Genomic DNA, 25621 nt, shown 5'->3' with positions numbered 1-25621 from the left:
AAGCTCAACTTGGGGTTTTGTGATTCTCATTTACCGATGTAACACCAGACGTTCTTTCCCTCCCTCTCTCTCTCTCTCTCTCTCTCTCTCTCTCTCTCTCTCTCTCTGTCCTGCGGCTCTGCTCACAGAACATCAACCACTTTGATCTTTTCGGCGACATGTCCACTCCCCCGTCGGTGAGTAAGCATTGTTTATGTTTGTAGTTTTATCAGGAAGCTCACAGAGACCTAAATTGCTCCAGTATCTGACAGCATAAAAGTTCAGATCAACCATAACGGGAAAGCTGGTGACTTTAGGCCGACTTTGACGGAGGTGATATCTGTTTATGCGTCTCCTTCCAGATGCCCCCGTCACCAGCCAACACACTGGACCCGAGCAGGAGCAGCCGCCAGCAGCAGCACACCCCCGCTGAGCTGTACGCCCCCTTTAGCCCCACCTCTGTGCCGTCAGGTAGCTGTCCACGCTGAAACTTCTGATATGCAATGAAGAATACGTCCGAAATTATTTTCATTCATTTCATCCGATCATAATCAGTGAGCAAAATGGTGACTTTCTGTTCCACTGCCGCTAAAAAAATAAAATAAAATAAAATCGCCCACAACTTTGGTCATTAAAAATTTTACAAAACATGAATGGAACAGAAACTGGTGTTTTTATTTAATCAGAAAGTTCAAAATGAGTCACAGGCTGGTTTGACACAAGCAGGAAGTCAGCAGAAGATTGCAGGAACGATTTGATTCAAATATTGAATTCTGAAAAATGAATAATTATGAGTATTCATAATAAAAATAACTAAGAAAAAAATTTTGAAGGGTGCCAGTGCAGCCACTAATTGAAATTGAAACCCCCATCAGCTTTCTTCTAATTTTTTTTTCACTTATTTTTTCACTTTATTTCACCAATAGCCCATTTTTGCATATGTAGACGATTTTCACAGTTTTTGCAAATTTCGTCTACATTGTTCCTACATCCTAATATGCTGCAACCAAAAGTCTTAGAACACTTTTCCAAACTGAGCCAAACGTTTTGATGTATTTCTTGCCTGGGTTTTTCTAAAGCTGCGTGGCAGAAACAGACCAATAATAAGTGTGCTTTAACTCTTTGCATTGTCACCTTTAATAATCTTTGCTTTCTTTTTTCTGTTGAAATATCCTTTACCTATTTCCTTCCATTCTTTTGTCTCCGCCTCTGGTTTTCCTTTCAGGTTATATGACGATGGGGCCGGTTCAGGCGGCTCAGTGGGCACAGCAGCCGTTTTCTGCCCAGGCTCAGACTCTGGCCTTCCCTGTGCAGGGGCCCCTCCAGGTGGCTCAGGTCCTCCCTGGTGGTCAGCCACTCATCTGGAGCCAGGCCAACATTTTTCCCGCCACTCAGCAGCAGTGGGCAGCTATGGCGGCCTACATGCCAGCCCAGACGGTGGGCGTGGGGGGCCACGCTATCCCGGCCGCCATGCTTCAAGGCTTGGTACCTATCACCACTGTGTGCCCCCAGGGCTGTGACCTGTCAGCCCCCTCCTCAGCCATCACCAGCCCCCAGCACACGGCTGACCCCACCCTGCTCCAGCGGCAGCTTAGCCCGGGGAAAGACAGACTCGGCGCCGACTCGGACGCGGGGGAGGGCCCTTTGATGTCGGGAATGGCAGGTGTGGGACTCGGTGCTGTGTCAGCATCAGTGAGCAGGTGTGGGACCCCCGGCCTCATGAGTGTACCCGACACACTGGTCTGCAGTCAGCTGCTGTCTCCTCAGACTGCTGCACACCAGGAGGAAGACGGTAGCTGCAGTGACCTTGATCTGTCCAGGATGACTTTGAGCCCGGGCGCATCTACGTCACCATCTACTGAATCTCGTAAGTAGTTCACAAAATTGTCCCACAGCATGACTGTACAGTTTGAGTTTTAATTTGAAAAGTCAGAGCAGGTAATACTAATGTCTTAAGTTCATGGGTTTTTACTGTAGTTTCCACTCTATAACAAAAAACATTAAAACTAAAATTGTCTTTGTCTTGTTCAAAGTGAGAGCAAAACCTAAAAAGACAGAAAGATAAAACATACATGATACAGACAAAAGACCGATCAATAAAGTGGAACTTGTGTCTAAACTGAAAATATAAAAAGGCATAAGAAAAAGCTAAAACTATTGTTAGTTACAAATCTAAAATGGACTGAGTCATACAATAACTTGAATAAAAGTTATTATGTTATAACATGATTAAATACAAGTTAATATCTAAATTAGGGCATCAAAGATAATCAATAATATTAAAAACAGCAGTCAAAACTGGTAGTTTTGCTTGTGGACAAGAAACATTTTCCTCAGAGCGGCTGTATGTGCACTCCCGTAAAGACTATTAATGTATTAGCAACCTTTCAGCATTCACCCGTTCACTTTGTTTTTAATTCATTGGAGCAAATTCTGTCAACCAGCTGCCAGAACAACAGTGTTTCATTTATTTAGGTTAGATCATAAGTAGAAATTATAGACACTGAATGTTGAATTTTTTTTTTTTTTTAATTTCAGTTTTAAAATTTGAGTTTATTTTATTAAAAAAAAAGACAAAAGAGTGAAGTTGAAATTTTAAAATCTCAGAATTAAACTATTTCTACAAACTGAGGTCATTCAAAGAGCTATCTACAACAGGTAAGATATTAATAGTTCATAACGTAACATAACCCTGCTTCCAAAAATAACAGAACTATAAACTCTGAGAAAAGTTGAACAACAAAGCATTTCTATTCATCTACTGTATCAGACTGTTGTATTACATTTATTTATTTTGTTTAATTTAGACAAATATGCCTTATCGGTTGAGGTTAGTTAACATGTCATCATGAAATTCAACTTGTTCTACCTGAATGTTAGTATTGTTATAAAAGCCTTTTGGAAGGCTAACGCTAACATTTTCCTCAGAGCGGCTGTATGTGCACTCCCGTAAAGACTATTAATGTATTAGCAACCTTTCAGCATTCAGCCTGGCGAAGAAGAAAGCAGGATAAATGTAACCAAATGTCAGGAGAAATAGAGCCGTGCTTCCGTTAATAGCTCAGAACGCAGAATGCTGAGTATTTAGGACCATGAGAACCAGAGGGGGCGGACAAGCAGGAAAGGTCATGATCTAGATTTCATTCTTTCCTGTCAACACATTTAGTGGACATTTATCTTCCCTTTCCTGCGCAGCCTCCACACCAGCCCCTCAGCAGAGCTCATCCTCAGACTGCCCCCCCTCCCAGGCCAGTGACCCCCCGACAGATCACTCCCCTGTTGACCCAGAGGGCAACCCCAGCAACGCCAAGGAGGAACAATCAGTGAGTCCTTACCCCCTCCCCCTCGAGGCGATGAGATGCATGGATTTGACTCACCGACTGACTTGCATCATCCTGTAATCCACTGCTGTCATATGGATGAAGTGTTCTCGGCTGTGCAACACATAATTACACACAGCAGAATGTCATGTGATTATTACGGCATTGAGTTTACACTGTTTTTTTTATTAATATTAAGAAGAAATGTCAAATCAATTAAACACAAAAGGTCAAACATGATTTAACTGTGTTGATTAGAGCATATATAATTAAAGGCCAAGCATTCCTTGAAGGAAAGCCTTTCATACCTGGGTTTTAAGCTAAATAAATCTAATGTGGAGAAAGTTGGGATCTCGTGCAATATCATTAGATGTTGCGCACAATTTATTATCACACACCTAATTTTAGCTCAGAAATTTATAAATGTATAAACTAACTGTTTTTGTGGAAAGATGGGCGTGGCAGTCGACTCTAAAAGTTTACCATTTGTAGAAAAAACATCCACTGATAACTTTCTTAAAGTCTCATTAAAATCCATCCAGTGATATATAAGATATTTTGGTAACAGACAAACAGGGTTGACTTCAGTAGTCAGTCAAAGTTTTAAGCAATGATCTTGTGCGATGAAAACCTTCAGCTACTACCACACCTAATTTCATCTTTATATCCGTATAATTGACTGAATTATAGCCAGACAAACTCGAGTTACTCTGACAGAGATCTCACGCGATCTGTTAAGACTCAGAGTATGTGTTGTGTATGACTCTCAATATCTATAAAACGGACTTTGTTGTATCCATTTTTGTGTTTGTTACGGTTGCTTAGCTGCAGCAGCTTGACTCTGAAAGTTAATCAGTTGTAGGCATACATCTAATGATTACTTTCTGGGAGTTTTAATAAAATCTGTCCAGTAGTTCATTAGATGTTTTGCTAACAGACGCTCACACACACACACAGATAATAGCAAAAACATTATCATCCACCTGTTGTCTTTAGTGGCAGGTGATAATCCTATTTCAGGGTGATTGCAGTTGTCCTTTCCCTAAATGTTTAGCGGAATGTGTGAGTCCTTACAAGGTGAATATGAGGTCAGTCTTGACACATATGTTGATTTGTTTGTTTATTTCTTTACATTCAGGGTTGTGTTGCTGCGAGGACGGTTTCTCCGGTGCCAAGTGAAGCTGCCGAGCCCGTGGATCAGACCTGTCCACAGGAAGACAGCTAGAGACGGGCAGACAGCGAGACGGTGAGCGTTTCATCATAATCTTCTTCTTTCTCTTATTTCCCTCCGTTATTAATCAGCTGTCTTCACATTGTGACGTTTGTGTCTCTACTCTCGAGCTCTTTTCATCGTCAATGCCAAGCGACTTCCCTCGTCTCATTTTTTTCCCCCTATAAACTTCTCCTTCTGTCCTTTATTGGCTTCATATATTCATCTGTCATTTTACCTCACGTTTTTTTTTCCCCTGTGAATGAATGCTTTGCTGCCAGCTGTGGAAGGACCTCTCTGCATCATCTGAAAATGCAGAGGCACAATGTTGCCCCCTGGTGATGAAACTTGGAACTGCGCTGACATAACTGGATTTTTTTTTTTTTTTTCTGATTGTCTTTCAGAGGATGGGAGCTCTCAAGGCCAAGACTGCTTCTTAAGAGACTGAAAGCAGCAGCTTTTCTCTCAGCTGGATTACAGAAACTTGCTCTTTTTTTTTTAAAATCAACCTTTAAAGGATATTTATGACAGTTCTGGTTATCCTTGGAACTTCTTTCTTTTTTTTTTTTTTTTCTCCAGAGGCCACACACTGTACTGTACTGTCTTGTCCTCAGCATGTCCAATCAAATAACTCTTCAACCAGGAAGTGACCTTTGAGCTCTCACTAAAACCTTCTGTGATGAATTGAAGGAGGGCATATCTGTGAGAATATGTTTGAAAAAAAAAAAAAAAAATAACAACAACAATGATGCAAATTATTTTTTGGAAACTTTCTAAAGGAGCACCGCGCACGGTTGACTCATCAACCACCGCGAGCAAAGACTGTGCACAGCGGGGCGGATTTGCTCCCGAGTGTTGCTCCATCGTTTCATCAGTTTGCATGAAGAGACTCGGTGTGGATTTCGGCGGGCGAAGCTGTCAGCAGCTTCCTTCGAGGCCTGAAACAAATCAGAAGTGAGGATTATTCTTTTTTTTCTTTTTTTTATAAGCTGTGAATTCTCAGTTGATGGTCCTGAGTCATTACAAGCAACGAAATGACTCCGAGACATCAACGTTGAAATCAGAATTTGCCAAACACCTATTTTGTAAATAAGAATCGTCCTCATGACCCCCCTCCTCCCAACCCGAGCCTCTGTGCCATAATTTAGCTGTCCACCTCTTGGATGCCAACTATACTTGTGTTTCTCTCAAGCAATGCTCTACCAGCACCTCCATTTAAAAAAAAGAAAAGAAATCTGGACATTTGTTGGTTTTTGAAGCCTTTTTTTATTTCTGAAAAATGTCTCCTTATTGGTTGGTGAGAAATTACCTGTGAATGTGTGTTCATTCAGAAAAAAAAGAAAAAATAGCCCTCTCTACTTGTCTTTTTTATATTATTATTTAAACTTGAGAAATGAAAGCAGTAGTTGAAGTGAGAGCTACTTTTTTAAAGTTACATATTGTAGTGGCAGATTTTTTTTTTTTCTTTCTCATAGCTTTTAGACATTTTACAGCCGAGGTCGTGTTGTTTACATTCTGCCTCCTGAGCGTCATATCTCTGTCCGGTTTCCTCAAAATGTGAGCGCAAGTTCAGTAATAAAACCGCTTAACAATCACGAGCTCAAAGCTATTAGAGGACATTTTGTTAGCTTACTGAGTTTATTTTTTGTTGTCTATAGTCACTGTTCTTGTTGGGTCATTGTTCGCAGTTAAGCGGGTCGTTGTAAGAGCACTTATCGTAGGTCAGCTCCACTGAAAGGAACAAAACGACAGGCCACTTTACAAACACGGGAACAGAAGAAATCACTGGAACAATGTGGAATGACTGTAGCCCTGTTTGTGTGAGACAAATGTGACAAATTGTCCAAAATATTTTGTCAAGTTTATTTATGGAATTAAGAACTATGATAAAAAAAAAAAGATTAAAAAGGGATTTTTGTACGTCTATGACTCCCTCTTCCCCCCACATACTGTATCCATGCCACTGTCACATGTCACAAATAAAATACCACGTGGTTCCCACAGTTAGCATCGGTTTCATTTCTACTTGAGGGCAACTGGAAAACTACAAAAACCTCTGAAGAAACAACCACAGCCTGAGAGTCCAACATACATCAAGCTTTCTTCTTCTTCTTTTCAGTCCCCCTCCTCCATGTAAACAAACTGGAATTTGATCTTATAAAAAAATAAAACTATACCTCAGATATTTTCTTTCATTCGTTGACTCTTGATGATTCATTTAGATCTTATCTTGCTGCTGTATGCTCAAAAATTCATACGTTTCAACAAGTTTAGCTGTAATTAGTTAAGTCTCAAATTGGGCTAGCATGGCGACGCGGGGAAAAGGTCACAGGTTCAACACCAGGCTAAGGTCTTTCTGTGTGGAGTTTGCATGTTCTCCCTGTGGGCTTTCTCCAGCGGGTAAAGGAAGTGGATGGATGAATAGGGAATTGAAAATTGTGACAGAAGCTGAAGAATATTGACCATAGAAGAGCAATGACGTCAGCGGTTTAAAAGAAAAAGCCAGCAGAGGCTGCCCTCCTCCAATAAATACTGGTTTGACTTTGTGTAAACCTTAAATTTATTCAGTGAAACAGGTTGTCATAAATCATTTTCATCAAGGTTTCTTCCTGATGAAAACCCCTCTCTCTGTATAAAGAAATGAATGATATCACGACGAGACTGCATCAATGCATAACTTGCATTTTAAACTTGAAGCGGTTCCTTCATTTGGGGATTTTTGTTGTTGTGGTCAAACCAAATTCTCCAAATGTTGTCAAGATAAATGTAAGGAGCTTGGATGTGATAAAACAGGACAAGAGGAGGAAAAACAAGATTCTGCTTTACAAATTTAGTTAGATTTTTTTACTTTTACCTTTTATTACCTATGTAATGCAGAAAAAACTATGGCCCTGTTTCTCTAAAAGTCATTATTTTATTAGTTTAGAGGGAAAACTGTTTGGTTTTCCGATGAAGGTCTATGGTTTAAAAAAGTCATGAGCAGTTTGCAGTGTTTTACAAGTTTTACAAAAGCTGTGGGTTTTGCTTTTTTAGCAGTATTGCTCAACCTTTCTTGGGGGAGGTAAACAGCTGAGTCAGTGCATTTTGCAATTCTGTAAAAACCCCAAAATCAGGGAAGTTAAGCAAAGTGTAAAGGTTATGGCTACACAAATTCAGCTCAAATCACCTGACTGCGTTTGGACCAAGAGCCTAATTCAGCACATCTCTCCTGACTGCCATATTGTCCAAACCATATTTTCTTTTCATCTTAGATGACACAATGTGACACAAATTGAATTTTATGGAGCTTAAAAAGAGGCGGTAATCTGAGTCAAGCCTGTGGTGAACACTATCTGAGAACAAGCTGACGAGCCCAGCGTGCAGCCTTGTCCATTCAGCTCCACGTCTGAGTCTAATGGCAGCAGTGAGTTCATATCAACGCCAGTATTGATCAGTGTGTGTTTACACATCCAGCTGAACAGAGTCTTCTCCTCTGTCACAGTCGGTCATAACACACAATCATGTTTTCAGTGACGATACAGGCGAGAGAAGTCATTTCTCACAGCTGCCTGCTCAGTGTTACTCTGAGCTTGCTGCTCCTCAGGTAGGATATTTATTGGTTTGTTATTGTTCTGCTGTATTTCCTCCGTTGTTGCTTGAGTTTAAATTCCACTGATATTTAACATGCTGCCAGAGACCTGCTGACACCAAAACAATGGGTAAACATTGCTTTAAAACGTATTTTTTCTAATTAAAAAGTGATTTGTTTCACATCTAACTCAAAATAAATTCCTTTGTTGTATCAGAAACTTAAAAGAGATGGTGTAGATATTTTGACGTGGGGTTCTGTAGAAAAGATAATACCTGTTCATACCTGTAAATAGCTTTTTGAAAAATCTCAGTTTGAAGGAAATAAAATCAATTCTGACCAGCTTGACAATTTAACAGCTAGTCTGAACGCAACCCAAAGTGGACTGCTGTCATTTTAAAACACTTCCAATCTCTTATAAAATAGCAGTAGCGGTTCATGCTAATGATATTTTATAAACCTCTACACTGCTATCAGTTTTACATCACAGTTATTTATATGGAAATCTATGGTTATTTGCAAGTGCAAATAAAGGCAGCAGCAGCAGTGCTACAGCTTGCTGCTGCTGCCATAGGGGGACTTCCTGCATAAATATTTCTGCATGAACCACTTGGAAAGTTTGGAGACTAGAATTGTTGGCCACACTTAAAGTAGTCGTCAGTTCCACAGTCCCATCAGAATTAAACTCTGTTTCTCCAGACTGAAGCTATACAAAGAGCTAACTGCAACAGGTAGGATATTATCTGTTCAGAACATCTCCACATAACCCCCAGTGTAAAAGATCTGAACTGTTCCTTTAAGTTACCAAAAGCTCTGTTTTCATTATGTTCTGTTACAGTTAGGCTTAATTTGTTTTCCCTCCGCATGTCACAGTGAAGTCGCTCAAACAGCAGCGAGCAGTGAGAGCCCCGGTGTCCGTGAAGCTCGTTCAGTGGGTAACCAGGTGATAGTTCAACCAGTGGACTGTGTTTTATCTGAGTGGAGCCGCTGGTCACGCTGTGACACCTGCACAAAGAAGAGAGTAAGTACGATGACTGCATACCATAGGGAGAATTTTTACAGTCTAGTGGTTGGGGGTCCTTAAGGTGCAGCATGAGGTGGGCACAGTAGCAGGCAGACAGATTATTTATGAGGCAAATACAACAGTGATGGTTCCAACAGATCTCTGGGAACCCGCTCTTTGAGAGTTTGCTCTTTTATCGTTCGGTAGCCGAAAGAGTCTGTGCTTTTAGGTGAGCTGGGCCAACCAAGCCGATTCTCAGAAATGGGCAGCAAATCTCACTAGAAAAACAAAACCCAGAGGTGCAGGGGACCAAAAACTGGGACTGAGCAGAAGAGTACATATGAGCATCTGACACATGAGTGATTTATTCAGGTAGGGCTGATTAGTGAGTGGGAACAGGTGGGAGGATCAGGGGAGCTGGGGAAAAACACTGGCTGGGAATATGGACAAACAAAACTAAAAATGCCAGGCAAAGCATGTATTAAACATTGGTTTCTAAAAACAGAAAACATTGGCAGAAGTACAGAAATTGATCAAATTTGAAAACAAAAGGAACTAGCAAAATGTGATATACAGTACGTTGCACACCCCAATTTTGCATGTTCTGGATAATAGTTTATTGACAGTTTAGGCTTAAGTTTAACATGTTTAAATGATAAGTTGAGTCAGATCCTTCCAACAGTAAGTGAAATCATTACAACATTAAGTGTGATGGATGAAAAACAGAACAGATGAAAAACTACTGGCTGATGGCCATTCAGCAGGACAGGGAAATAGTGGACATCGTTGTAAAAAATAAGGTGGAACTGGTTGCTGTTCAACCTGTGATCCAAACCAATTTTTGACACCAAATTAACCCTTAAACCAGTATCTCGCTGCAAGTATTCGCAATCATGAGGGAGATTCCAAAATGTCTGAAGACGTTCGTTATGGTTTTTAGTTTTCTCACCCGAGTCACAGAGGCTCACTTTCATGTTGCAGAAATTTGAACATGTTCAGAATATTTGCACAAAGATTTTACTCTTACATGTGCAAATTCATTCTACATTTAAAGGCATATAAAGATCATGACACTATTATTTATATATATCTAAGTGCAGTTTAGTGTGTGTGCGTGCGTGTGTGTGTGGGGGTATTTGTTGTTTAAGTCATTCCATGTGGATAGAGTGAGATTAGAGGCAGATAAATTCATAATCCTTGCAGAGAGAAACTTCACAGATAATTCAGGGGCTTTCACCGTTTAAACATTTAGGAGCTGTTTTTCTCTGTGGACTGTGGAGAGCTCTACAGCTGGCAGAGGTCTAAGCTGATGTACTCCAGTCCTCTATCTCACCCACTTTACAAGAGGGGGGGATTAATAAACTTGACATGACAAAGTGAAAACAGCCCACTAATGTGATTTCAGCCTTTACAGCTCCCCGGAGGACTTTCCAAGCCACCTTTATTGGATAGTGGGAAACCTTCCTCTGTGTTTGTGTGACCCTTTGTGTGTTTATATCCCTCCAACTATCCAGTACCGCTATGCTAAGCTGGACCAGCCGTCTCAGTTTGGAGGGGAGCCGTGCAACTTTCATGGCAGGCAGGAGGAGGCCTGCGACGTTCCAGCCCGCTACACTTGTGACAATGTGCCTTTATGTGAGGGTTTCCTCTGCACCCAAACAGGTACATCCTGCCTCTATTACCATGTATCCAGGAGCTTGATCATAATCCAGCTACCTTATTTGCATAGTGACTCAAGTTACTCACTTGACTTTAATTTTTATTGTTCGTCAACTTGATTCGAGATGGCTAATCAAGCTTACCGAATGCAAAAATGACTCCAACTTAGTCAGATTTATAGGTGGTGATGTAAGATTTGTTGTGGTAGTAGTTGAGAGTCATTCACAGCGTATGCTTTGTTCACCTAACAAATCCTGTAAAATCTTTGTTTAAAACTTTAGCAGCATTAGTGGTATTACTAGTGGCTTTATTAGTGTGTCTGTTTGGCCTGCAAGGCAGCAAGTAATGTGCATTCCTTAAATGACTGCTCCATTGTTGTCCACTGCTACTGTCATTGTTGTAAAAAAACAACAACAAAAAAAAAACAAAAAAACAATGCAAGCAGTATTATGCCATGAAAAGGTAAAAAATAAGGATTTATCCTTTTACTCTCTGCTTTGTGGGGGCTGCAGTAGCTCAGTGGTCAGTGCCTTGCAGTCTTGAAGTTGCGAGTTTGAGCCCAAACAATTTCTAAACTGAGTTTGCTCGCTGTAATGACTCCAGCAGAGAGGAGCAGCCTGTCACGGTGCGTGTAGAGTTGGTTGGACCCAAAATGCAGACAGACAAGGTGGAACTCAAAAGTAAACAAATTTATTTACAAAAGGAAAACAAAGGGCTTACGAGGCAGCAACTAAACTAAATAACAAAACTTACAAAACAGGATTCCAAAACCATGAGGGGCAAGACACGAGGAAAAAACCAGACAACTCGGGCGAGGAACACAGAATGAATCAGCAGTGAAGTGAAGTGAAGGAGATGAGCAGGTTTTAAAAGCCGAGGATGATTAGAAAGTGGACACAGGTGACTGATTCTGAACGAGCGACAGGTGTAGGTGGTTGAGGCAGGGTAGACAGGAACTGAGCAGAGGAAAGGTGAATGATTGCAGGGAACACAAAGGACACAGGGAACAAGACACAGGAACCAAATAACAGACTTAAAGAACGAATTAACTCAATACAAAAACCCAAAGACCCCCAAATCCTGACATAGACAAAAGAATAACAACTTTTTGCTTTTATCTACTCGTGATTACAATCATCACCAATGATACCTTGGAGTTCCATCCTTATGAAAGTTATTTTTATGGATGCAGCCAGGGTATACATAGTGTATAATAGAGTATAGTAACTTTAAGACTGGTAAAGATCAGATTTACAGTATTGTATTATCACCTAAAGGCAAAAAGAAAAAGTGATGATGGGGTTTTTTTTGCCTGTCTGTGTGCATGTATGCATGTGTCTGTAATGTTAGCCATACAGCTCATGAACCACTGAATAGGTTTTAATGAAACTCTCACAAAGTAATCATTGTATGTACATTTACAAGTGATTGACGTTTAAACTCAATTCCACAACCAAGCGACCGTAGAAGAAACAAAAATCTGTAAAACTCAGCCTTATAGATATTGAGTTATAATTTGGTGTGGTAGTAGCTGAGAGTCATTCTCAACACATACTCTGACCCTAACAAGGTCGCCCAAGATCTTGTAATATCACGTGAGATTGAACATATTGTTATTTTCAAGATTTGACCAAAACGGCTATTACCCTGCCATTTCTCAATATAAGATGGTCTTAGTTTAAAAGTAAGCTGTGAAATGTTGGGGATGATGTGATTCCCTTCAGTGAATGCTGGCCTTTATTTTACGACCTTTCAGCACCTTTAAGACGGTTTCCTTGCTTTTGACCATGACTCTATCAAATGACCAATGTCCTGAAAGCTGAGTTACCACAAATAAAGTTTAATATTAAACATGCAATAGAAGCACGAAGTTGTAAGATTTTCGTATTTGTTTGGTTTCTTTCAGGTCGCTGCATCCACAGAACTCTGCAGTGTAATGGGGAGGACGACTGTGGGGACATGTCCGATGAAATTGGCTGTAAGAGTGCTTCCAAGCCCTGCAGGGTGGAGGCTGAGGAGTACTGGGGAATTGAAAACCTTGCCAAAGGGTGAGTACCATGCCCATTGCTGTCCAAGTCCAATGTGTTTTTTAAAAACATTCTCTTATCATTCCTAATCTCCGCACCACTGCTACTCTTTTTCTCAGAATAAACGTCTTGAACAGTAATCTGGAAGGTGTGGTGCTCGATAACAGATACTACGGAGGCAGCTGTCTGCCTCAGTATATCCAGGATGTCCCATTCAGGAAGCCTTTCAACCTGCAACAGTACACATTACAGGTAAAACGTGGCTAATTTTAGACCAAATTATGGCAAATTGCTCTGCATCCTTTCTAAACAAGCTTTGTTTTCTTGAGATGAGATATTGTCTGAAGAAAAGTGGCTTTTTTTTCTCAGAATATAGTGTGAAAATTCTTTTGTTACAACAAGATTCATCATTTAATACCACTGTCATTATACTGAGATGTGATCTATAAAAATAATTTGTTGATTAGTGTCCAGAACAAGCAGCAGATAATGGATGGATATATTAATTATAAGTGGATGTTTGTTGATGTTGCATATTCAGCTTTAATTAGTTTCCAGCCTGACTGTTTTGAATCTGGATATGGAATTACCCCTTTTGTTTATTGTTATTATTTTCATTAAAGAGAAAAAAATTCTAGTTACCACAAAAAAGTAGCTTTTCCTAATAAGAATAATTAAATATACTGACCCGTTATCTCCAGAAAAACAAACAAGACAAACGCCTTGTTATCCCAAGAAAACAAGTTCAGTTATCTTGAGATGCCAGGATAACTTTTCATGAGAAAATGAGCATTATATCTAAAAAAACAGGACATATAATGTGCTATCTTGCAAAAACTAGCATCGTTACCTCAAGACAACTAGTTAAACAACTTGAGAAGCAAACTGTTATCCTGCGACAATGAGGCCACTTTTTTTTTGATAAAACAAGCATCATTATCTTAAGGTAACAAGATAAAGAACTTATAATCTTGAGAAAATCAGCTCCACTATTTCAAGGTAACAGGATAATTAACTTATCTTGTTAAAAATAGTGCTGTTATCTCAAGAAAACTATAAAAAAAACTCATTATCTGGAGAAAACTGCCATCGTTCCTCGAAATACCAAGAGAAGCAACTTGTTATCTCAAGAAAACTAGATAAATAACCAGTTATATTGAGAAAATCAGCATTGGTATTCCAAAATTTTGGGATAAAAAACTTGAGAGAGAGCAAGCTTCATAATGTTGGGCTAATAAGACAACTTGTCCTCTTCAGAAAATGACTGGAGTTCTCTTGAGGTAACGAGATAATTAAGTCATTATCGTGAAATTATATCATGAAAATGAATTTCTAAGCATGTTATTTTAGACTTCTGTAGCTATAAGCTGGCTAAGCAACATGTTCTTTGATTTACTTTGATATTTAAAAGGTAAATATAACTCCTCAGCACCACTGTTGTGTTTAAAAGTCTCTCATCTGCTCTTTTGTTTCCAGACAAAAGGCTCATATGATTTCACCCTTAGGTCTTTCGAGTCATACTCTGACTACATGGACTTCACCATGAAGGAACACATGACCCAAACCTCTTTCTCCATCGGCTTTGGCTTTCCAGGTGTTTTCAATTTTGGATTTAACCTCAATAGCTCCAAATACAAAAAGTCAATTCAGAAGATCCGTCGCTCTTCTGGCAATGTTAGTTTTTTTTTTTTTTTGCCTTTTATTTTGACCTTTTTTTCCCCCCAATGATCCCCAACCATCCAATGCACATTTTATAGTTTCTGTCACACTGTTTAGCTTAAAGCTGGGAGTCTTTCACCTCTGTTCTCCAATCTCCAGACCAACAGTTTTATCAGAGCCAAAGCAGAGCTGCAGTTGGCCCAGTACATCCTGAAATCAGACGATCTGGTGCTTCACCCTGAGTTTCTGCAGCGCCTTCGCTCCCTGCCGCAGGCTTATGTCTATGGCCAGTACAGGCAGATCTACAGGGACTATGGCACCCACTACATCACTGAGGCCACACTCGGGGGAGACTATGAGCACACCATCATCCTGAACAAGGAGAAGCTGAAGAAGTCAGGTTGTACTGGAGTTCAAGTTTAAAATTTCCAGATTTTTGTAGACTCTGAAATTATGATAATAAAATGATAAAAAAATAATTATTATTTGATTCGGAGTCTATACCATCTGTGGACAGTGAAATAGTTTGTGCAGTGAAAGAAGAGTATCAGTAATCACTTTCAGGATTTGCTGTTTCTAGATTATTCTTTGGAAGACTACAAGAACTGTGTGCAGGCAGGCCTGAATGTTGGGGCAAACATATATGGAGTTTATGTATCTTTGGGAGTCCAAGGTGGAAGTTGCAACGGCCTTCTGAATGAGATGGGAGGTGAGGTTCGATCGCTGATTGAACGGCTTCGATTCTGTAGATGTTTCAGTCTTTTATAGGACTCAGACGTTCCCTCTGTCTCTCCTCAGAGGACACAGAGAAGGGGAGCATGGTGGAGGACTTTGTTGCTGTTGTAAGGGGTGGGAGTAGTGAATCCATCACTGCTTTGATGTCTAAGAAGCTTCCCACTCCAGAGCTGATGAGACTGTGGGGCGAAGGTGTTCGTTTCAACCCTGACTTCATCCGCATAACAGTGAGCGTCTAAACATATAAGCATTCGTGTTTTTTAACTGTTACTTCATTGGTAAAGCTTTGTGCATGACATTCTTTTTGTTCCTCTATCCCTTCTCCTATCATCTCCTGTGATACTACTGTCAACATGTTGTTTTGTATTGCTCCATCTCATGTTGAAGCTATAATCAAGCTGTGCACAAGGCACCTGACCAGACAGATTGCTGCAGGGCCAGCGTTGGCACAGATACACAGAGTCAAAGGACAACTTAGCTGATCAATGGCAAATTTGGAGAGCAAATAGCTAAACATTCCCAAATGCAAGTGTGCCAAAAAACAAACGGGCTGCCTCTCTGCAGAGTAGGCAGGTTTCAGCACTTAATGGTTTTTTTTTTAGTTACCTGGAAAATTTCTACTTTTTCCAAACATTGGAACGGGTAAATACTATCCAGCTTTATATTCTGTAACAGCATGTGTTTCATTAGACAAAGCCGCTGTATGAGCTGGTGACATCCAGAGACTTCTCCGATGATGCCAGCCTGAAAAGAAACCTGAAGAGAGCTCTGTCGGAGTACCTGGCGGAGACGAGTTCCTGTCGCTGTGCTCCCTGTCAGAACAACGGAGTGGCTGTTCTGAAAGGTATCACAGTTTGTTTTAGCTGACTGAAGTCCTTCTCATTCCACCATTTATTAACAGAGAATTCAGTGTCTAATTGTTATTCTTTTCTTACTGATTGGATCTTATCTTATCTTATCTTATCTTATCTTATCTTTTCGATGATTTAAATCCATTAAACCAAAGTACTGTGGGTAGCAAAAATATTCCTCCCCTTGGTATTCTTTCCATTTTGTTATCTTAGAGTCGGGAATTGAAACTACTCTAGAATAAACTCCATGAAAGTCAGGCGATCCTGTAAATGCTTGTGTGTTTGTGTTTGATTGTCTGTCTGTTAGCAACATATCTCATGAACCACCAGATAACACTCTCAGAAAGTAATCAATGGACGTAGGAGTAAACCTGACAAAACCTTTGGACCTAATTCCATTCAAGTTGGCTGCCACAGCTAATCAACTTTAGCAAACACATGTCTATAACTCAGTTCATTTTACAGATATTGAGCTAAAATCTGGTGTGGCAGTAGCTGAGAGTCATCCCCAAAACATACTTAAAGTGTGAAAGTATCATGCAAAATGTTTGTATAAAACTTCAACAGGCAATGTTCCTTAATGAAATGCTAGTTTCAGTCATGTTTTGTTTTTGAAATTTTGGTTGCACAGTTAGAACATCTCCAATATGATATCAGGTGAAAATATAGGTAATAATGTTTTTTGTTTTTTTGGCTCTACAGGCACAAGATGTGATTGTGTATGTCCTTCTGGCTACACTGGGCGTAGCTGTGAGATCACTCACAGGCCAGAAGGTAATCCAGCGTTTTCACAGAGTGACACTAATTTTATTTACATCCACTAATACTGAAATGACAAATGGTATGATCCTGTGTTGTAGCTATGGCTATTGATGGCAGATGGAGTTGTTGGGGAGCGTGGTCATCCTGCAGTGGCCAGAAAATGACCCGAACCCGACAGTGTAACAACCCAACGCCCAGCAGCGGAGGCCTCGCATGCAGCGGACTGGAACGGGAGTCTACTGAATGCTTCTAAAATCTCTAATGTTAAAGATTTAATAAAAATTTTGCCTTTGTGCAAGCCTTTTGACTACTCGTGACATGCTGATATGAATAAGCATCCAGCGGGAGATCTTTTGAGTATTTTACAGCTAATGTGAAACCATGTTATTTCTTATCTTCTTTTTTTTTATAAGGACCTAAGTGGATCTGCCTTAGGCACTGACCTAAATTCATCTGCTGTTACTCAGATGTACCCTTCAAATCAACAAGAAACAATTAACAAAATCTCACACTCTTAAAATGAATCACAAGTACACAAAGTCTGCACAGTAGATATTTATTTATACAGTGTTGATGGCACTTACAAGAGGATTTTTTTCCACATATTTCACTTTTTCAGCTTGTAGAAAACACTGGTCTTTAGCAGTGCTGGTTCTGAGTGGATGAGCCCAGACAGGAAGCTCCGCCCCCTTCAGGTGCAGGGTTATTACACACTCTTGTCCTGCTCTGCCTCCCTGATACACAGGAAGACCATGACTGCCAGCAGGACCACGACCCATCTGTCTTGGTGTCTGTCAAGTAAAATTAAGATGGTTTCAAACCAGATGAACTCTTATTTGATTTTGTGTAATGTTACTCTGTCACATCCTGTTAGTAAAACTGCAATTGATAGATACTTCTTTAACTGCAAAACATTAAGTTTTACCTCAAACAAAGGAACAAATGCATCAGTTATTTCAATGCATTGTTCGGATCTTTTAAAGTGTTTTTTGTGTGTGTAAAGGCTATGAACAGTTAATACCTTACCTGTTGTAGATAGTTCTTTCAACAACCTCAGTTTGGAGAAATACGATGTAAGTCTGATAGGACTGAAACAGCTAGTCTGACTGGGGCCAGAACCAAGGCAGATTGATGCTGCTTTAAAACAATTCTAGTCTCAAAAGTTCTATAAAAGTTGGTATGAATGCAGTTTCATAAACTTTATCAATGACACCAGTTTTGTGCCCCAGGCTGCACAGGACATGCTAAGGCTAAATGTTGCCACTGCAGCTATATGTGCTTGAAAATACATTTAGAAATCTGCATAAATATTGACGGCAATTTAAAGATTTATAAAAGTGTTCACATGAATCGCTATAAAACTTGTTTTAACCATTTTAATCAAGCCTATAGCATCAACCATTAGCTTGATAAATTGTTCAATTAAGTTTTAAAAGAAATGATTTTTGATTTTAGACTAAATGTTTTGTGAAATTAATTTTTGTGGTGGATTACATGGTTACTTGATGATAAAGCTCATAAGAAACAAAATTTCTCATTTGAACTTTTCAGTCACTTTATGAAGTAGTTAGGGTGAAATAAAACTACAACGTCTGTGAGCCTTTTCTTTCATGAACTGATAAAGAGCAATTTAGAGATAACCTCTGGGGAAGTAGATGGAAGTAAACTCAACTCTTGGCCTCAGAAGTCAAAACTAGTGGGGAATGATGTGAAACCCAATTTCAACTTATAAGTTATAAGCTGAAAAACCTGTAGGTTTTTTGTGCTCAGTAATCAGACTCATTATTATTAGCAATACAAGTCCATATTGGATTTTGAGGTCAGGGTTGGTCCGGAATGTCATACTTTCCGAGCTAGAATTCAGATTTTAGGGGTCAATCCAGTTGATTTTTTCTTGGAAATTATGACTTCCAAGTCCAAATGAAACAAATCACTTACTCCTATACAGTGGTGGCTGGTGGTGATATTTGTAGGGTGGGCTAATAGATATATAATAAAACGCTGCAGTTTGGATTCCAACAATAGAAGCATCCAATTTGAAATAAAGAAAACCTGCTATAAACTGACATTATGTCCTTTTTCAGCACAAAGACAACCTTAAAACAAACCACCACCAAAAACCAAGCTCACACAGAGCCTCTGACAGCTGTCGAATACTTCATTCTCCTGAAGTAAGACTTTCAACTATTATTATTTCACATAATTTTTCCCAGTCAATTTTTTCCCCAGTCAACACAATTACTAATCACACTGATAAAAATCAAATCAAACAAGACGTGCAATATTAGAAAGTGCAGGTTTTTTTGCCGATGACTTTTCTGGGATACAAAAAGGTTAATAACCTCCTCGTTAAAGATTTGTTAGTTACACTTGCTGTTAGCCAGTCCTTTCACTGAAACCTGGTCACAGAAAAACGTTGGTTTTGCTGCTTTTCCTTTTTTAAAAGATACTTTGGTCTATTCGCCCCAAACCTCTTCACTTCCAGTTTTTACCACCAAAGACATTAAGGAAAATGGGTGAGAAATTCAATAAAATAAAATAATAAATAAATAAAATAATCCACCTCATTTATGTTTATCTTGCTTGCCATAATAACTACTACGCCTGAGGCCTTGGGCTGACCCTGGGCTGAACTAAATTAGCTCAAATGAGCATCAAACTGAAGGGGCGGGACAAGACAGCTGTCAATCATTCTGAACCAAGAAAGACATTAAATGAACGGGGCTGAGGAAAGTTAGCCCGTTGGAAAGACTCTGGGATTTTCTCAAGACTGTTTGGCCCCAGTTTTGCTGTAAATGTCACAAAATGGGATACAGTATTTTTAATTTGTGTTTATTAGGTATTTTAACATTTTTATGGTAAAAACCAGGAACGGTTTGGTCCTACTAGCCTACTCATACCAGCCATTCATGCTCTTATATCTTCCTAACAGTGAAAAAGTAAAGGTTGACCCCGTCTGCTCTCATTGTTGGATATTGAAGCCAGCAGGAGGTTTATGATCTCTGCCATGTTGTATTTTTGTGCGCTAGGGACATGGGACTTTAAGTCTTGCCTACTCTTTCATGGTGTTACATAACTAATACCTAAAGTTATGTAACACAAAAAAACTAATTACAACAAAAGGAATATTTGAACATACAGCAGCAAGGTGAATCAACACGATTCAACGCCTGAAGAAAGTTATCGGAAATGTTTTTTATTTTTTACCCAATTTTTTGACCCATTTGTTTACATGGAGTAATGGAACTTAAAACTTGCACTGGGACCATCCTACAGGGATGCTTGTCCCCTTCTGGGTTCAACCTCCGAATTTTCATTGAAAGTCTTGGTTTTGTGAAAGGTTTGATGTCTGAAGTGAGCTAAAACAGTGTTTACTACTTTGTCTTCGTTAAAAGAAGAATTAGATACTTGAATATGTATATCGACATTGCTTTCCTAAGTGAGTCTCACCTCTCCTGAGTGTCTCCTCACAGGCCATTCCCTGGTAGCCTGGCTTACAGATGCAGCTACAGGAGCTGCCAGAGAGGACAGGGATCCCATTGTGTCTGCAGGAAGCGCAGCGACAACTGTCAAACTGCTGCAGGTACTCTTCAAAGGCCCTCTGCAAGTTGGCCACTCTCGCTCCTGCATGGTCAGCGGCAGTGCTGAAGCGCACAACTTCATAAATTGGCATGATCTAAGAGGTCATAGGTCATTGTCAAAAAAAGAAGCACGGGAAAATCCACAAATTAGTTGGCAAAGTGTTTGAATGAAACCCGGAACTTGTTCTTTTTTCTGTTTTGTTTTCTTGTCTGAACATGAAATCTATACCTCAAATTCGGTCAGTGCTGGGTTGTATTTTAGAGAAGCACCCCACTTCCTGTACGTGTCAGTGTCCCTGATGGCCAGCAGGCCTGAGCCAGTCTCTGTGATCCCCCCCTTTACCAAAGTGACAACGTCCTGAACCAAAGCTTCATCAGAGGAGGACACTACAAAAAAAACGAAAAATAAACTGAAGTCATCAGATAATTAGGAGTAAAGAATTAATTTAAAATAAAAATAAAAAACCTATTTCAATAGAGGACAGAAACAAAAAGTTAGCTATCATCAAAAATATATTTCTTACCTTTATCAAAGTCATTGTTTTTATCGCAGGTGTTTTCTTTGACCTTGACTGTTAATGTCACGCCTTCTTCAACTGGATAACTTATACCAAAAGAATGACCAAAGCACTTCTGAAGTGTTTGAGCATTGACATCTGGAGGAGTGGGGGTGGGGATGGGGGTGAGGTGGGAGTCAAACAGGATTTACTTTTTATGACAACTCTCAGCAAACCTTGTCATTTAATAAACTGAAAAAGTCTCATTACTTGACTTCGCCATCGCTGTTTTGTTGACGATAAAAACGTATTCCAGAGTTCCCCCCATGGTTCCCTCTGTCACATAGTGGGTGCCAAACGTGTTCAAGAAGCGGGCGTACATGCCAAAATCGTACTGCTCAGGAAGCTCCATGAGGGAAACATAGAAATCTTCATGAAGCATCACCTGGTTAGTTCTCATCTTGAAGTGGGCTGTTTCCACTTTGGACCAAAGTCTAATGAAGCCAAGGTTCTGAAGACAAAAGAAGACCTCACATTTGACTAATTCACAAAAAATATCCATTTAAATTTTTTTAAATGTTGGGTTTGTATGGATGGTAATTGTGTTTTTTTGTACAAATAAATCAAACAGGATATGTGAATTTATTAGTAAGCATTGGATCCTTTTTTTCTTTTTCTTTTTAATTATTTAGGCTATTTTGCTACCTCGAGACAAAAAGCACGCACAGTAATTTTCCATTTTGTTTCTATGTTATGATATTAAACAGAAAGGCAACAAATATTTCCCAAAATGTAAAACTGTCATTCTTTGAAGAGATGAGCTACCTTTGTTTCTGCCTTTCAAACTATGTATTTAAACAACTCATATTGGACTCCTTGCTTATAGATTATACCTGGTTGGAATATTTTGTTAAGTTGTTCAGAAACTCTTGTTCTTTGCTCATTTGCCGTCCAAATTCCACATACTGGATCCCAAGTGAGCCACCTATCATGGAGGACGACATGGTCTTCCTTGCTTCCAGTAGGCTTTTCATATCATCAAAATATTCATGGGAGCCCTTTGATGTGGCTTCAGCCTGCAACAGGTTGAACTTTAGTTACAAAGAGCTTTTTTTGTTTTTCAAAACCAGCCATTCTGAAATTTACACAAAGCGGAAGATAAGTAGTTACCACAAAATGGTAGGTGTGGTAGTTGTAAGGTTTCCGGAAGTTTTTCTCATCTTCGTTGTAGTGAAGATTCTCACAGAAGGCATCATAGTTGAGTTTCCTCCATTCACCGTTATAGACATATTCACACTTTCCACCATAGTACTTATGGTCAAGTACTAGATCCACAAAATCTCTAGTCAGGATGTTGTAGCTGTAAAAGACAGAACATGTCAAATTATTATTAAAATGATTGGTAATTTTCCTTGAAGTCATGCTTTCCGTAAGTCCGTCACAGGGCCACATAGAGACAAACGAGACAAACAACCATTCACACTCTCACCCAGGGACAATTTAGAGTTACCAGTGAACTTAACATGCATGTTTGTGGTCTGTGGGAGGAAGCCGGAGTACCCGAAGAAAACACCAGGAATATCACAATGCCAAAATATTCATGTAATGTTAAACTGACAGCGACGTGAAGGTATAAATAATAGCATTTGCAAACTCTGAAGATTAGAGCTGTTTGAAGTTGGCAAAAATTTGTGAAGCTCCAATTTATAATTTACGCAAACGCTTTTCTTGACACCATCACAACCTTCGTCGATTTCGCATACCACGATTATTTCAGCAGAAATGTTATGCAGGAAGTGCTCCCAGGTTGCTTGAAAATTGCTGTAGAATTCAGTGAAACTAGTCATGTATTGAGAAACTGTTGACAATGTAAAGGTTTATGAAATGGAGTTTGCATGAACCGCAATGAATGGTTTTAAAATTTTAATTGTTTTACAACGGCAACAATCCACTTTATTCCTAGCTGTGTTGGGACTAGCTGTAAGCTTATTAGTCCAGACTTAAGCACTTTTTCTCCAAACTGAGGCTGTTCAGCCAGTTATCTACATTAAGTAACTGTTCATAATTTTTCCACAGATCACTACTTTAAAACGGCCAAAATAGCATTTTAATCACTATAGTGTTTACCCTTGTGTGCCTCGTTCAGCTCCAGGAATTGGCATGAAGGTGGAGCACTTGTCGTCTCTTTGGTTGAAATTTTCACACTCATCTTCATCTGAAAAATCTTCGCAATCCGGTTCTCCATTACAGCGAAGGGACTGGCTAATGCAGCGGCCTGGAGAGACAAAGACGGGTTCGCTTGAAACAAAATGGACCCTCACAAACACACACTGCACAGCAAGTAAAACTTTGAACACCAATCGATAAATCCTCCTCTGCGGGAGACAATGTGTCGTCCTTTTGGATGTCGAGGAGACTTGCCTGTTTCTTGGCAGGTGAAGCTCTCTCCACAGTGATCGGGTACCAGACACTGTGTGGTCGCTGTTGGACATGCCAGCCTATCCCACAACATATCAAAACACGGCACCCCGCCAAACTGCGAAGGTTTCTCTAAGTGTCGGAAACGGAACTAAAATGGAGTAAAAAAAAGAAAACGTGTTAAAAATCACTGAGTAGCTTTTTTTTTCCTTCTACAAATGTTGAACTACACGGCTAAAAATACTAAACTCACAAAACCTCAAATTTCCTACATTTACTTGGCTATATCACTGCTGGAGTTCACCTAGGTGAAAATATTTATTGAAATTATTATTAAAGAGATGCATATTCTCCACTGCCTCTTTTATGCCAGAGTTTTAAACTATGGCCACTTTACGTTGAAAAACCACTGAGGACTTACAGACGTTTTGGTCAAACCTTGAAAATAAGCACATAGGGTTGTCACGCTCAGAGTATGTGTTGGGGATGACTCTCAGCTACGACCACTTCAAGTTTTAGCTCAGTATCTGTAAAATTGACTGAGTTAGTCATCTTGTGTTGGCTAATTCTGATTAGCTGTGGCAGGCATCTTGTATTGGATTGACATCCTTGACCCATGAGGTGCCCAGCTGTGCAGTTTGCATTTCTACATTACACGGTTGCCAAGTTGGAGCACAGAATCACCTGTGACTTTGACCTTTGACCTTGACATTTGACCGGATCACCAGCAAAATGTATCCACTTGTTCATTAAAATCTGTTCATAATCTTTTGAGTAACCTTGTGCACAGACAGACAGACAAACAAACAAACAGACGCTACTGAAAACATAACCTCCTTGGCAGAGGTAATTACTTTCTGAACGTTTCATCAAAATCCTTCCAGTGGTTCATGAGATATTTTGCTAACAGACATAAAACACTTAGTACAACAGTTAATAGCAAGCCTTTGTGATCTATTAGTGTTTGAAATATGTGTTGGGGATCAGTCTCAGCTACTGCTACATCAAATTTTAGCTCAGTATTTGTAAAATTAACCGAGTTATAATCATTATTCTGTTAACTATGGTCCTTTGGCTGTGGCGGCCATTTTGAATCCTAAGGTTAATCAGGTGTGGATGTTCATCCAGTGATTTATTTCTGGAAATTTCATATAAATTTATCCAGTGGTTCATGAGATATTTTGCTGACAATAAGACACACAAACACACACACAGAAACTGGAAAAAATATCACTGAAAAAAGTTTTGCCCTAAGGAGCTTTATGATATTTACCATCGTGTTAGGTAATGCAAAGTTTCCCCAATAATTTGTGTGTTTTGGACACAGCAGCTTTTAAGGAGCAAAGTACTAGTATCGGTTTCATTGACCTTTCTAAAGTGCTAATTCAGCCATTTTTTGGAGATGTATTGATAATCTTATCTGTGATTCATTAATCTGCCAAAAAAAATGATATTAGCTGAAGTGTTTCAGAGATCATTGTGGTTTACTCTCATCAAGTGGGCCATCTTCAACAAAAGCTTTCGGTGGAAATCACTAATTTGTTCAATTAGGAAATAAAAATGATCACCTTTTTGTCTGTGCAGGAGTCACATGGTGTCCAGGATGACCAGCTTCTCATTTCGCAGTTGATGGGCGCTGGTCTGCTCACAGCTCGGGCCTTTCTAAGTGCCGACGATCTATTAACACATTTGTTTTTTGAAGCTCCACTTCTAGCGCAACATATAATAAATGATCAAATGTAAGAGTTAGTGAGGTATAAATGACTGTACCTGTTGTTAGCAGTTGTCCATGGCCTCCTGGGTGATTTCACAGTTGCGCTGCCGTTCACAAACAGATGCAGCACGCAGAAACCCAGAAGCGCATGATTAAATATTCCCATAATGAAAATGAGCGGCTGGTTTTTGTCACATCACAAAACAGTTGTTGTGATCATGGACGGACTTCTGCCTCGGTTGACCAACCAAAGTGAATGATTGATCAAGAGTAAACACAAACTCTTACAACAGCTGGGAAAGTTTTTTTTGTGTGTGTTTTTTAATGACCTATAACACTAGATTTCATAACACCGTTAATAATTTGGTCAAAGCAGTAATCAATAGTTTAGAAGTTAAAATTCAGTGAAGCACCTTAATGTTGTAATAAAAAAGACAAAAGGAAACCTTTTAATGGGTGAAAAGAAAACCTCTCCTTCTGACTGTGTGTAACAGTAATGTTATTAAGAACTTTACACGAGTTTTACCCTTTTAAGGAATTACAAAGTATATTTAAAAAGAGATAATTTTCTGTAGTCTATTTTGACCAGTTATTTTACAAATACTCTTACTCTGAACATCTTTGGAACCTTTGGAACA

General features: G+C 39.5%; 2 protein-coding genes across 2 annotated transcripts in view; one reads left to right on the top strand and one right to left on the bottom strand.

The window, feature by feature from the left end:
* dab1b (DAB adaptor protein 1b) overlaps positions 1-17080 on the top strand; it is a 76283-nt gene extending 59203 nt beyond the window's left edge. Inside the window, exons 10-25 of the mRNA XM_037981928.1 lie at positions 129-176; positions 342-450; positions 1205-1846; positions 3175-3302; positions 8004-8092; positions 8951-9098; positions 10595-10742; positions 12646-12787; positions 12886-13018; positions 14243-14440; positions 14585-14825; positions 15006-15134; positions 15224-15387; positions 15851-16004; positions 16714-16785; positions 16872-17080. Coding sequence (XP_037837856.1) covers positions 129-176; positions 342-450; positions 1205-1846; positions 3175-3302; positions 8004-8092; positions 8951-9098; positions 10595-10742; positions 12646-12787; positions 12886-13018; positions 14243-14440; positions 14585-14825; positions 15006-15134; positions 15224-15387; positions 15851-16004; positions 16714-16785; positions 16872-17026 — 2700 coding nt within the window. The 3' untranslated portion in view covers positions 17027-17080. The remainder of the gene's footprint in view (positions 1-128; positions 177-341; positions 451-1204; positions 1847-3174; positions 3303-8003; positions 8093-8950; positions 9099-10594; positions 10743-12645; positions 12788-12885; positions 13019-14242; positions 14441-14584; positions 14826-15005; positions 15135-15223; positions 15388-15850; positions 16005-16713; positions 16786-16871) is intronic.
* A 233-nt stretch (positions 17081-17313) lies between these two features.
* Positions 17314-25229, bottom strand: c8a (complement component 8, alpha polypeptide). Its single transcript, XM_017420172.3, has 11 exons — positions 25040-25229; positions 24838-24946; positions 23273-23420; positions 22979-23126; positions 22022-22211; positions 21745-21927; positions 21122-21362; positions 20879-21010; positions 20584-20741; positions 20224-20449; positions 17314-17564 (listed from the first exon to the last, which is right to left on the bottom strand). Exons 1-11 carry the CDS (start codon positions 25147-25149, stop codon positions 17413-17415), a joined length of 1797 nt encoding a protein of 598 aa, XP_017275661.1. The 5' UTR covers positions 25150-25229; the 3' UTR covers positions 17314-17412.
* Between the last annotated feature and the right edge of the window lie 392 nt (positions 25230-25621).

Source organism: Kryptolebias marmoratus, linkage group LG20 (genome assembly GCF_001649575.2).
Source record: "Kryptolebias marmoratus isolate JLee-2015 linkage group LG20, ASM164957v2, whole genome shotgun sequence".
In the NCBI taxonomy this organism is placed as follows: Eukaryota; Metazoa; Chordata; class Actinopteri; order Cyprinodontiformes; family Rivulidae; genus Kryptolebias; species Kryptolebias marmoratus.
This window is presented reverse-complemented; position numbering and strand designations above follow the sequence as displayed.

Coding starts and splice junctions, on each gene's coding strand:
- c8a (XM_017420172.3), bottom strand. CDS start 25,149: ATGGGAATATTTAATCATGCGCTTCTGGGTTTCTGCGTGCTGCATCTG. Junction 22,212..22,978: donor GCTGAACGAGGCACACAAGG/GTAAACACTATA, acceptor TGTCTTTTACAG/CTACAACATCCTGACTAGAG. Junction 21,011..21,121: donor AACAGCGATGGCGAAGTCAA/GTAATGAGACTT, acceptor CCACTCCTCCAG/ATGTCAATGCTCAAACACTT.